The sequence below is a fragment of the Salvia splendens genome, chromosome 6 (assembly GCF_004379255.2).
Source record: "Salvia splendens isolate huo1 chromosome 6, SspV2, whole genome shotgun sequence".
Classification (NCBI taxonomy): domain Eukaryota; kingdom Viridiplantae; phylum Streptophyta; class Magnoliopsida; order Lamiales; family Lamiaceae; genus Salvia; species Salvia splendens.
Genome location: NC_056037.1, coordinates 31,242,384 through 31,253,574, shown reverse-complemented (window position 1 = coordinate 31,253,574; position 11,191 = coordinate 31,242,384). Strand labels below are relative to the sequence as shown.

General features: G+C 42.5%; 2 protein-coding genes across 3 annotated transcripts; one reads left to right on the top strand and one right to left on the bottom strand.

Annotated features, from left to right (window-relative positions):
* The first annotated feature begins 267 nt into the window (after positions 1–267).
* LOC121809106 lies at positions 268–756 on the top strand. The gene is made up of 2 exons (XM_042209652.1): positions 268–392; positions 513–756. Exons 1-2 carry the CDS (start codon positions 268–270, stop codon positions 754–756), a joined length of 369 nt encoding a protein of 122 aa, XP_042065586.1.
* Positions 757–7,758: 7,002 nt separating this feature from the next.
* On the bottom strand, positions 7,759–8,876 carry LOC121807705. 2 transcript variants are annotated; one of them, XM_042207981.1, is made up of 4 exons: positions 8,666–8,876; positions 8,508–8,599; positions 8,162–8,432; positions 7,759–8,074 (listed from the first exon to the last, which is right to left on the bottom strand). In XM_042207981.1, the coding sequence occupies exons 1-4, from the start codon at positions 8,770–8,772 to the stop codon at positions 8,011–8,013; spliced, it is 534 nt and encodes a 177-aa protein (XP_042063915.1). In that variant the 5' UTR covers positions 8,773–8,876; the 3' UTR covers positions 7,759–8,010. The 2 variants fall into 2 exon arrangements, with proteins under 2 accessions (XP_042063915.1, XP_042063916.1); XM_042207982.1 differs by having other exon boundaries at positions 7,759–7,946.
* Positions 8,877–11,191: the final 2,315 nt, after the last annotated feature.

Below are 11,191 nucleotides of genomic sequence, written 5' to 3'. Positions count from 1 at the left end.
CTCTCTCATGGCACATGCTGTAAAATAGCAAGTACTTGTCCCCATGCTGCAGAAGCAGGGTCTGATGTGTGCACTTGGAGTTGGGCATCCAATGGAAAATTTTCAGTTAGGGGCGCTTATGACCTCTTATCTGTCGACACAATAACTTACACAAAATAGAAACGGGTGGCGGCATGGAGCTTCAAAGGGCCCCAAAGAGTGAGACTCTTTTTGTGGCTTGTTATGCATGGTCGTCTCCTTACTAATGCTGAGAGATGTCGTAGACATATGGTTGATGATCCATCTTGTAGCAGCTGGGGTGCTTGTGAAGAAAATATGGAACATATCTTCCATTCTTGTCCCAATGCAGTAGTTGTTTGGGGCTCTCTTGTTCCCCACAACAAACACAACAGGTTTTTCTCTCTGCCTTTTGACATTTGGCTCATGGAAAATCTTAGTGATAAGAATAAAACTGATGATGGTGATTGGGGTTGCTTATTTGGTTTGGTGGTGTGAAAATTGTGGTCTTCTAGGAATGATATTGTATTCCAAGATGCGAGCTTCAATGGCTCAACAATTATTGCTCAGTGCCGAGCTTGGGAAAGGGTTGTTAGATCTAATGAGATTAAGAAGTTGATTGTAAAGAATAGGGTCACTAAGCTTATTCAATGGTTCGCCCCTGCTTCGGGCTGCTGGAAATTGAACACTGATGGTGCAGTTAAACACTCGACAAAAGAAGCATCTGCTGGTGGTGTCATCAGGAACTCGAATGGATAGTGGTTTTTGGGATATGCCCGACGCCTTGGGGAATGCTCTGTGTTGATTGCTGAGTTATGGGCGATATACGATGGCTTAAAGCTTGCATGGGAATACAATCTTCAAAATGTTGTTGTGGAATGTGATAATATCACCGCATTGCTCATGGTTAACTCAAGGAGAAATGAAGGTTGCAACTATAGCATTGTTAGACACATTTGGGCTTTGATTGATAAACATTGGCACGTAGAGGTTAAGAGCATTAGCAGTGGGGCGCCCTAAAGCCCACCCTATGCTCCGCCACGTCAGTATTTTATCCTTCTACCCTTCCACCTGCAGTGGGGCGCCTATAAGCCGCCCTAAAGGCCGCCCTATAGGTTTCACTATTGTTTTGTTAATTAATTTAAATATTTTCAAATATGTCAATGCAAAATAATTAAAAAATACCTCGATTAATTAAAAACGGCAAATCGTACATTGATTAAAAAAAGTTTTACTCGAGTTAGAAATAAAAAAAAAAAGTTGACTACTCTACAAAAGTCCCAACTTGCGGCGTAGCTCATCGATCATCCCCTGGAGGTATTCGGCTTTTGGCCGGGTCCTGACATCGCAGGAGGGCGTTGTGCGTGTCCAACAACGTCCTCCGGTTGGCGGCCGCTGCCAACTCCGCGTAGGCAAGTGCCGCCGGGGTCGGGGTCAGGATCGCCGATGGGGGGCGGCCGCGGCTTGCGAGGAGGATGTCGCATTCGCATTCCCTTTGTTCTTCGCAGCCTTGACGCCAATGGGATGTCGGGAAGGCACCGGTGTACCGAAACTCTCATCCTCCTCGTACATCGTCCGGTTGAGGTCCACCGGATATGCGCCGCTTTCGCTGCTTGTGTAAGCACCGGCTTCAGTGGTCCTCGTCCTCTTTGGCGTAGCCGATGGCAGAATCCCCACCTGAAACTTCTACTTGTCCTTCAAGAGCGCCCAGATGTTGAAATGCTTGAAGTCGTCGTACATTGACTGGTACGACAACAGCGCTCTATTGCGCACAAATCTCAAGCTCTCGCCGATTTCCTGCTCCCTCGAGCACTTCTCGTACTCCGCCGATAACAGGTTGACTTGCTTCTTCACCTAATCCCAGTGCTTGCGGAGCTGTTCCCTATGGCGCTTGTACGCGCTCGGCGGCTTCGCCTCATTGTAGCGCTCGACGATGCGCTCCCAGTATGCAACCTGCTTTTGGATTTTCGCGAATACCGGGTCCTCCAAAATATCCACCCAACACCTCGCCAAGACGAGGGTTTCATCCGGTTGGTAGTTCGTCCTACCGGGGCGTACTCTTCATTCGTTTCCGGAGGTGGCACCTTGTACGCCCGGTGCCGGTTCCGCTTCTTTCTGGCGGCGGCGGCGCGGCGGGGCGAGTTGGAGACAGCTCCATGTCAGACAGACCGTACGAATCCGTACAGAATTCAGGACCGTACTGCGTGTCGGAGTCGAACGACCGATATTCGTCAGGGTCTGTACCCGGCCAACGTGCACCACCCTCAAACATCGGACTATTCGGACTTGAGTATTCACCGGAATCCATTTTATAGTGTAATTTGAGTGTGGAAAAGTGAATGGAAATGTTACAAATGAAGGTGGGGTAGGGGGTATTTATATAAATAAATTTTTCGGAATTAAAAAATAAAAATAAAAAAATAAAAACGCGTTGCATCGTTCGCGTCGCCCACAGTGGGTGGACGATGGCGCGGACGATGCATCGGGCATCGTCCGCGCACCCACAGTGGGAGGACGATGGCGCGCCCGAGGCATCGGGCGGCCTATCGTCCGCCCCATTGCGGATGCTCTAAGCATGTCTATCGCGAAGCAAACCAGGTGGCAGACTTTATAGCTAATTGAGGTTTGAAGATGCACGAGATCTTTCGACTGTTAAACGATCCTGCATGAGGCATTGGTCATCTACTTCAGTTAGATAAGATAGGCGATGTTGTTTCACGATCTGTTGCTACCTAAGCATTTGTTCTCCTAGAGCTTTGGCTCTCTTCTTATAGGGAATGGATCCCCTGCTGTGGATAGGTGCACAGGCAGGGAGTGCTGCTCCTCACACATTATTATTTTATATTAAAAAATAATTTTTTTAATATAATTAAATTAATAAAATAATGGGAGTGTGAGGAGCAGCACCCTGCTATGCACCTCTTCGTAGCAACGGATCCATTTCCCTTCTTGTAAGGCTATCCACAATGGCGCCTAGCGCACCGCCTAGCTGAGCGCCGGCGCTAGGCGGTCGCTAGGCGAACCATTGCAGCTTCCGAAAACCGCCGAGCGGTTTTTCGAAATTAAAAATCGCCTAGCGCTAGGCGGTCGATGGGCGCTGGGCGATCCGCTCGGCGCCATTGCAGCGTCGGGATCGCCCAGCGCATCACCCAGCGGTTTTTTTGTTTTTTTTTTTAAATTTTCGAGACACTATATATACGCGATTTGCACTTCATTTTCATTCGCACCACTTGTATTAACGAGTACTCTCTCTATCTTAATTTCTATACAAGATCAACACCGAGAAATGGATCTAAACAACGAGCCTAGTTCAGGGACGAGTGGTTCTCAAACTCCCCTAATTAATGTTGGAGGCGGATGGAATCAGATGCCCGGGTACTACAACATGTACCCGTGGCAGCAGATGCTACCCGGGATGCCGACCGGAGGTAGTCTGCCGGGGGGGTTCCCGGATATGCCGGGTTGGGGACCCAATATGCAGATGATGCCGGGGTGGGCACCCAATATGCAGATGATGCCCGGGGGAGGTTCGGCGACGCAGGGGACGCCGGGGGGAGTACATGCGACGCGGGGGACGCCGGGGGGAGTACCGGCGATGCAGGTGACGCGGGGGAACGTCTATCGCCCCAGTTTTGATTTCAGCACTGCTTCGTCGCACACATCGACCCCAACGGATGCGCAGTTCACGCCGAGCGGTTTTGATGAATTTTCGTTGGCGGATTTGGGGTTTGATAGTCTCGGAGTTCCGGAAAGTCCCGTTCAAACGGGGGGAGCAGTGCAGGGTAGTGGCGCCCCAAAGAAGAAGGGCAAGGGAAAGAAGGTCGGGGAGTCGTCGCAGCCGGGTGGGGATGACCCCACGGCACGGAGAAGGTGGACGGACGAGGAGAACGTTGCCCTGTCAAGGGCGTGGGTGAGTGTTTGCGACGATCCTCTTGTTTCTAATAACCAGAGGATCGTCAACATGTGGGGCAAGGTAGCAGCAGCCTACCAGCGATTTTGCCCGGAGGGGAGGCCACACAACGGGGAGGATTGCCGGAAGGCGTGGAACCGAATCAGGGCTGCCGTCTCCCGATTTTCGGGTTTGTACGCCAACGCCCTCCGCATGCAGAGTAGTGGCCAAACGGAGGACGACTGCAGGAGGATAGCGGAGAAAGTCTTCCCCCAGCCCGGGTTGTATAAGGACTTCACCTACTGGAACTGCTATCTTGTGCTGAACGACTCTGAGAAATTCCGAGTAGGTGTCGATGCTGGATGGCCGAAACGGCAACGATTGAACTATACCGGGGATTTCAGCGGCAGCAGCGGTGGTTCCCACGACCTCCCCGAGAGGGACCAGGTGCTCCCCAACCCTCGTTCGTTCGGCCGCCGACCTCGCCCCGTTGGGCAAAAGCGGGCGCAACGGGCGGCGAGGGGGGTCGCCGGGGGTTCCCAGGAGGTCCAGTCGGCATCCCCCTTTGACCACCAGTCTACAGAGGATCTCAAGTACTTCGCGCGTCAACAAACGCGCCAGATGATGGTGAAGACGTTAGCCGAATGGCGAGCGGCGACAGACCCCCAGGAGAAGAGATTTCTCTTCACATTGCTCGAGAGCATGAATGACGATCTGCGTAAAGGCGGCAGCGGCGGCGGTGGCAGCGGAGGCGGCGGTGACAGTGGCGACGGAGGCGGCGGAGGCGGTGGCGACGGAGACGGCGGTGACGGTGGCGACGGCGACGGCGACGGCGGTGACGGTGGCGACGGCGACGACGGAATCGAGGGAGCCACCGAGTGATTTTTTTTAAGTAATGTACTTTTTTTAATGTAATTTTTATTATTAATGTATTTTTTTAAAATTTTAGTACTTTTTTAAATTTATTGTACTTTTTTTAATTTATTGTACTTTTTTTAAAATTAAAATAGTATTATTAATGTTTCCCGTATATGTCTCGTAAATTAAATTACGTATATTGTGTTATTAGTGATGTGGCTATTGATGTGGCTGGGCTATTTATGATATGGCTAGGCTATGGCTGGGCTATTTCTGATGTGGCAGGAGGATTTTTAGTATTGATGATGTGGCAGGAGGAGTTTGTGGCTGGGCTATAGTTGGGCTATTGTTGTGCTATCACCACTGTGGATACCCTAACCAAAAAGAGAGAGTATTATCTTACATGGATTGATTGATTGATTGAATGGGACAATCGACATACACTTATTAGCCGTCAAATCGCGACACAGGTGGACGACCATTATTTACTCAGAATCGTACTTCAGGCCATCCACAACGCTGTTCCTATACCGTTCCTAAACCGTTCCTTAAACCACTATTTGAGGGCCCCACTGTACTTTTTTACTTCATTCCTTAACTAAGGAACGGAACCTGCAACCCTCGTTCCTTAACCGTTCCTTAACCGTTCCTTAAATTACTATTCATTCAATTTCATTTTTTTTTAATTTCAACTCAATTCAATTAAAAAAACAAACACATTTTATTAAAAAACACACAACATTAAAACAAAGTTACAACTTAAACTTAAAAAAATAAAAAGCACACAATTAAAATCATAAAAAAATAAAAGTACACAATTTTAATAATTTCATCCGCCAAAGTTTGCCCAAATGTGCTCAATTAGATCATGTTGGAGTTGGGTGTGGGCGCTAGAGTCGCGTGTCCTTGCACGAATAGATAACCGTTCTTGTATAGACGGATGCGCTCCACTTCGAGGCGGACTACTTGCGGTTGAGCTTCCGGGGGATTCGGGGTCGAACCAATTTCCCGCCTCGGGTCCTTCGTCTTGGACAATCATGTTGTGCAAGATTATGCACGTATACATGATGTCGACCATGTTCTCCATGAACCACGTACGAGCCGGGGCTTTGATGATGTTGAAGCGCGCTTGGAGAACCCCGAACGCCCTCTCCACATCCTTGCGAGCAGCCTCCTGCTTCTGCGCAAAAAGAGCCTGCTTTGGGTTCGCAGACCCACTGCACGTCTTCACGAAGGTAGGCCACTTCGGGTAGATGCCATCGGCGAGATAGTACCCCATTTTATAAAATTAACGGTCTCATTACCGTTAATAAAAAATTTTTTTATTTTTTTTTATTAAATTCGAAATTTTTTTTAAAAAAAATGAATTATTGCGTCATCGGGACGAAGCCCACTCGCGGGGCAGCGAGTGAGCTTCACGCGTCGAATGGGAGTCCGCCACGTCGCCTCGGCGCGTGGCGGAACGTTTCGTTCCGCGTTCCGGAGGAACGAAACGCGGCACGGCATGGGAACGGTGGCGGCACGGAATGGCGACGGAACGCACGCTGCAACGCGTGCCGCCGCGAAACCGTTCCTCCGGAACGGCATAGGAACGGCGACGGCACCGCGTTGCGGGTGCTCTCAAAGTCTTTCTTCTAGTACCGTAATTTACCGCGTAAATTGCCAAAAATTAATTAATGATTTTTTCATTTAAGGCTTCAATTTCAGATTTAGCATAAAAAAGTAATGAACTGCATGCGTCTTTTCGCATTACGAGTATTCTAGTCATTAGGTAATTAGATGAAATGTCTTTCAAATCTTACTTGAATGCGTTCATTAGGTAAGATGGCGTGTCTTTAAAATGTTGTAGGAAATTTTCACAATCCGAATAAGTTCATAATTTTTTGTGTTAATACTGAAAAAAAATGGAAAAGTTCACGGCTTTTCCAGCAGTTTGCCATAATTTAACTATACTATACCCCATAAACTTTTTAACAGCTCTTTTGTCTCATTAAAAATGCATCGTTTTTATTTTTTGGTTGTTCTACACCCTCCGTTCTTAAAAAATATGAACTATTTCTTTATTTGTCCGTCTTGATAGATATGAACTTTCCAATTTTAGAATAGTTAAATAACACATTACTTCTACACATCATTTTATTTACCATTTATATCATTACACTATACTAGTACTAATTAATGATGTGGAGACCACTCTCCACTAACACTATTTACACTATCATTTATTTCTCTCTTACTTTACCAATTATTATACATAAAAACTCGTGCCGAACCAAATATTCATATTTTTTAGGGAAGAATGAGGTATTATATATATGAAATGTTTTCGTGAAAAAAATAGTATTATCTCTCTCTCGTACTTTATTCTCATATATTCAAATTATTTTCACTTCCCCTTTCATAAACGTATAAATTTGGGGGGCAATTAATCCAGTTATCCACAGCTCTCTCAGTCTCTCTTCTTATACGGAGTAATAGATAAGGGGGAAGGGATGTTTTCCTATGAATAACTACTGTATCATTTAATATTATAGTTCACTTATGAAAATAGAATATCACAAATAAAAAACTAGCGTTCACAATTTGATATGACAATTAAAATTACACGTTGATATTCAATCATAGGAATTTTTAATTGTAATATTTTATGACGATTATCAATGACAATTATATAAATAATGTGATACAATATTATTAATAACGCACTAAATGATAGGACAAATTCAAAATAAAAATTCATTCTTTCTTGTAGCCAATTTAAGAAATAAGTACATTGTAAATTAAAGTTATTTTATTTTTAAATCCTTCATTAATTATCCAATGGAGGAGTACTTTTCAGTAATTTGTGTGGAAAATAAATGAGACTAATACTCACTCTATTTCATAAAATTTGTAATAAAAGCAAATCAAAAATCAAAAATCAAAAATCAAAATTGGAAGGACGATACAGTACATGTTATAAAAAAGAATCAATAATTTGTTTTTTTTTTGTCTTTTTGGTAGAGAACCAATGGATTAACTTCGGCTACAACGATTCCTGTACATCCTGCGCAGATAATCTCGGCCGCTTGATTTCAGAGTCGGAGCAGGATGGATTTTCGGAGTGGTCGGCACAAGCCGCTGCATCGAGTACGCCGGCGCGGCTTTGACCCCGTCCGGACACATGTCCAACAAGTAGCTGATGACAGCTCTTTACCTTTTCCTGCCAAGATCAGAAATATTTCTTTTTTGAACCCATGGAGAATGTGAAATTCCATTTGACTACCTCAAATTTCCAAAAACATTTCCTCACACAAACAAACAATCACCGATGGCGGAAACCTCCTATCACTGATTCATCCAATACCGCGCAGTTTAGATCGACATTGATAACAAGTAGTCGACAGTTAAAAAAGGCGATTCGAGTTTTGGTTTTACCATGGATGGTGTTGAGGATGATATCGGAGGCGACGGAGTGATCGAAAGAAGGAAGGATTGAGATGAAGTGATGGAGGTAATCGAATGGAGTGACGGAGCGCAATCTCCAATTGAGAGTCGCCAAAACCAGAAGCTCCATTCTGAGAATCGTGGTGGGGTCGAAAATGGAGGCGGTGTGGAGGTGTAGAAGGGATGGGACGTGCAATTCCTCCATTATGGCTGCTAGAGATAGGCAGGCGACGGATAGAAGGTGAAACGACCATCCAGATTCCTATTGAATGGAAGGAAGATTTATGTTGAGTTGTGGAATGGAAGTTTAGATGGAGATAGGGATGGAGTACTGTACCGGAAGGGAATGAGCGGCGAGGAAACGGTGGAAGTAGTTGAGGCCAGGGTGAGGAAAGCCTTGACCGGTTTGAAATGGAAGTGCGCATGTACCTATATGTATGAAATGTGGTCATTTTCATATGAAGAGAGTGTGCTGTTGTGTGTTTAAGGGCATACCTTGAGAATGGAATTGATGGAGTCATGGAGTGAGGTGAGGTTGATGGAGCGGATGTAGTCCGGGTGGGGCTCCGATTCGAGCAATTGGGAGATGAGAGCGGATTCATCGGGGCATGGATGCGGCGGAGAGAGAAGACACATGGCCGTTTATGGATAGAGGAGGAGTTTTGGCAGTGAGGACATCTCAGTCTCAGAGTTGAGTCAGTGTTTGTTTCTTTCTCACTAAAATCTAAATAAGTAGTTCAAATGCCAAAAGAGAAAGGAGAACGTGAAGGGATATTGAATGGAATAAAGCTATATAGTCATATTAAGGCCGGCTATAAATTGATTAAATACCAAAACAAATTTATTTTTTTCAAATTTTCAGTTTAATACTACTTGATTTTAATTTTATATCATTTTCATTATTTGTTGCTCAATATGTTACTGCTGCTCTTTCGTAGTTTTTGCTCAACTTATTACTACTGTCATTTCTTGACTGTTGCTCAACTTATACAGTAATTTGTGATATTAATGTGTTTTACAAGATGAAATTCAAAGATAAGTATCAACTCACGAGTTCATTCACATGCATATAAGGTTATATCGGTAATTCTAATTTTTTTATATATGCAAATGGACTAAATTAACTCTTTATGGCCGACCATAATACATTTAGCATTAGTATTAGTTAGATAACAAAATGTGAGTGGAATATAAAATCTAGTTACCATTTATGGTAAAAGTGAAATAGAACTCTTATCGTGGGATGGACCGAAATGACAAAACATGACTCTTATTGTGAAACGGAGAGAGTAACATAAAGTAAACTAGAAAAACCCTCGTGAAATTAATTTTGTCGACTTCAGTCTTCCTTTAATCATACCCTTGTATTGCTTGATCAAATTCTTACAACTCTCATAATGGTGTACGGATGTATAGAATATGTAGAACATGATATGGTGTTTCCAGAATTCAAGTCATGCAACTTTATTTATAGTTGGGAATAAATAGAGCTTCAAAAGACAAGAAATATAGTGAAAATCGTGTTTCTTGGACCATGTCAGCGGACCGTTGGGTTGGTACTTACCAATGTAGCAGATGACTAGGATTATATCTAGAGTCCCTAACCATTCCAACGGATCGCTGGGTTGGTCACCTTGCAAATTTGGCAGAGCACTAGATCTTTTCAATCATTGGCCTATGTTTCTAGTTGATTGCTCACTTTGCAAAATTCGTGAATCTGACTCCGAATTATGTATTTTCTATTCTTAACCTCTTCTAAGCCATTTTTTTATAAAACTCAACAAAATTGTTAAACAACCAATTAGTTGGAATCTATACGTATATAAAAGGCGAGTTTTGGCCTCATATTGAAATATTTGTAAGTTATTGGTATAAATTTTAATATTTATAAAATAGTATGTCATAATTAATATAGAAAATGGAAGGTTGTTATATTTATACTATTCATAATGATATTTATGGAAATTTAATATTATGATTGATTTGTGACACTACATATTCATTAATAATATTTAATTTTAATCATTATGAACGTTTTTTTACATAATTGTAAATGTTTCAACTTTCAAGCATAAAATTTATATCCATAACTTGCAAATATTTCAATATAAGGCAAAATTTATCATTGTAAACGTTTCAAACTTTCAAGAAATTAATGCAATGAATGATTCTTAATGTGATCAAACTAATTCAAAATAAAGGCAATAAGCCGTTAGTTGCAGTTTTAGTTTTATCGTGGAGAATGTGAACTTTTAGAAGAGTCTCATGACTATATTTTTTTCCTTTAAATATGATATTTGAAACGTATTATTCCCACATTCTCAAGTGTGATATTTTTATTCTTATCATAAGAAGAAAGGTTCTACGTCTAGCTAATTGACTTGGAGCCTTTATTTGGTTATGATAACTCAAGCTTGATATTTTTATTCTTATCATAGGAAGAAAGTTTGGAAGCATTGAATCATTTCATACAATTCATACCTTGATCGATGATCTAGAGTCTTCCACAATTTATACGGTTATCAAAATTCGTTATATTCATTTTATGAAACTACCGCTCATGAAGTCAAAACCAATGTCTATCAGTTTATCGGTTTAGAGTGCTGACCGTGCTATTTGTTGTTTTGAGGTTCCGCAAATTTTTCATCGGTGATGTACTTAAAGAACGTTATTTTGTATAATTTCAGGTTTATTATTTGTTGTATATTTATTGTAGTTTTTTTGTTTTTTGTCTCTTGATGGAAAATTGTACTATTATAGAATGAGGTAAAGGGCAAAATGTGGACTAAGGCCGATAATGTTGTTAGATTATTCTTTTAGCTATAGGGCTGAACCATAAGCTATTCATCGAATAGGCTTCCTATTTAAGTGGCCCTTATATATTATTATTATTATTATTATTATTATTATTATTATTATTATTATTATTATTATTATTATTAAAAAAGAGCTATATATAGGTTGAGTCGTATGAATTATGAATGTTTTTGGTAAATTGAATGTATTATAGTTTATTTTGTA